This window comes from Propithecus coquereli, unplaced genomic scaffold (assembly GCF_000956105.1).
Source record: "Propithecus coquereli isolate 6110/MARCELLA unplaced genomic scaffold, Pcoq_1.0 Scaffold283, whole genome shotgun sequence".
Classification (NCBI taxonomy): domain Eukaryota; kingdom Metazoa; phylum Chordata; class Mammalia; order Primates; family Indriidae; genus Propithecus; species Propithecus coquereli.
The window spans coordinates 2,694,909-2,697,101 of record NW_012148430.1 but is presented as its reverse complement, the minus strand read 5'-3'; the positions used below and the strand labels follow the sequence as shown (position 1 = coordinate 2,697,101).

The window sequence follows — 2,193 nt, the reverse complement described above, 5'->3', positions numbered from 1 at the left end:
CATAAATGAAATTTGACAGAAATATATCTTACAGAAATTCACTATATAATATGTGACTTTTATGGCTGAACTATAGAACTATCTCCAATTTCAATATTTGCCCAATAATATCAATACTAGCTGAGTAACTAATGATAAATTTAGTCAAAGACAAAATACTCATTCATTTAGCTAGACTTAGCAACATGTTACCACATACTTGGCATTTTAATAATGAAGGGTTTTACTAGGGCTGATTGACAATTAAAACATAAGTTTCTAACGGGTGTGAAAGGATTTAGTATTAGCTAGATGTTTGAACCAGTAGATCGTCTGATATATTCTGGTTAATGTTGGCATCAATTTTATACATGCAACCACATAGGATTTTAGGATGTATATATTATATGTATATTATATATGTCTACATATATTATTTAAAGATATAGTTATATATACAGAAGGGTAGCTGAAATATTAAAACATCTACAATAGATTGGATTAGCCTAGGAATAGCTCATGAATATTAAAAACATGGTATTTTTATGCTATGTTGGGTACATATAGCTTATTGCATTCCTAAAGCATTTTTCTTTGTTTTTTAACAGGTTATTTGGTATCAAATCAGTAATTCAAACAGACTGTTCCAGTACTTGGAAGATCATAGTAAACCCGGAGCTGTCGTGGTATCACCACGCCAACCCCATCCTCTTGCTGGTGATGTACTATACTCTGGCCACTCTGATTCGCATCTGGCTACAAGAACCCCTAGTAAGAATAAAAAGGTTTTCATGATATTGTCTACAGAGCAACCTGGAATCTCCATGTAAAATGATTCATTCCTACCAACTGCTAATGAATCAGTACTATATTCCAATATAACTCTAGTGTTATGGCTGTAGTGTTTTAATTCTGCAGAGTATTAAGTGAATATAAATCCTGTCGGAAGACTAGCTTCCCTTTGCTGATATCACTATGTGCTGCTAAGAATGACAGGTGGTGAGGAGAATGGAAGACTCATTTTTACTGAGAACTTACTAAGTGCCCAACAATATGCTTGGCTATTTACATACATTATCCCATTTAATCCACTAAATAATTCTGAAGAATAGGTGTTATACACCTCTTACAGATGAGGAAAATGAGGTTAGAGAGGTAAATATTTCTGAAATCACACATTTACTGAATGGCACAAATCGGATTCAAACCAATGTTTGCCAACAAAGCTCAAGTCTTAGAGACCACATGCCCCTGTTTGATGTGGTGATTGGCGTTCCCCAAATCTCCTCCAGCCCTCTTAGCTTCTGAGGATGTTAGAGTGATAGCCTAGCTCTACACGGTGCCTATAGCCTCCTGGGCATCCCACTGTGGAAAGATGGGGATTAGGATATTCCCTTCCTGCACAACTGAGGACTAGTTTATTCCCTATGGGAATGTTAACAAGGATGCAGCACTGAGAGGAGGACTGAAGCCTACGTGGCTTCTCTCTTTTCCCTTTCGGTGACAGAAAACTTCAGTTTGCTTTTATTTCCCCTTTTTGTTACCATGTTAATTAAAAATTACCAATGGCTGGCTTAGGCTTATAAGGTTAACTGCACTCTGAGAACATTTGCATGGCTGCTCTCTATTACAGTTTAGAATACACATGGAAAAGCTGTGGATATTTAACATTAGAGTGTATTTTGTAATGTATAGGGCTTAGTAGAAATCAGGGAACATTTAAAATTGATGTATTTATCAATTATAGGACAGCATTTTTGTCATTTTTAAAAGTATCTAGATTGAATCCCATGTATTGTAAACATGCACTTTGAAAAATTGTCATATTGAGGCGAAGATGAATATCTCTCCTGGCCACCCAGGCTGCTTAGGGAACTGCTGCAGGAAGCAGAGCTGTTCCTGTTATTCTGTGTTTCAGGTGCAGGATGAGAGGCCCAGGGAAGAGGACAGAGCCCTGGCCTGTAGCCCCATCCAAATAACAGCCGAGAGGAGGCGGAGCCTGTGGTATGCAACCCATTACCCCACAGATGAGAGAAAAGTAAGCCATGAGGAAAGGAACGTCCATTCTCTAATTTATTTTTCTATTTCTGTATTTTATTGTTGAATATGAGCCTTATATAATAATATCATATATAAATTCAAATTGCTCACAGGTTATAGAAATAGTTTGATTTACAAGGCTTAGTACCAGAGAGCTCCATTCAGAGAGGAAAC

At 36.9% G+C, this 2,193-nt stretch overlaps 1 protein-coding gene across 1 annotated transcript in view; it reads left to right on the top strand.

The window, feature by feature from the left end:
* The window catches only part of PIEZO2 (piezo-type mechanosensitive ion channel component 2), a 251,072-nt gene that overhangs the window by 69,535 nt on the left and 179,344 nt on the right, over positions 1-2,193 (top strand). Inside the window, exons 4-5 of the mRNA XM_012648377.1 lie at positions 588-750; positions 1,898-2,017. Coding sequence (XP_012503831.1) covers positions 588-750; positions 1,898-2,017 — 283 coding nt within the window. The remainder of the gene's footprint in view (positions 1-587; positions 751-1,897; positions 2,018-2,193) is intronic.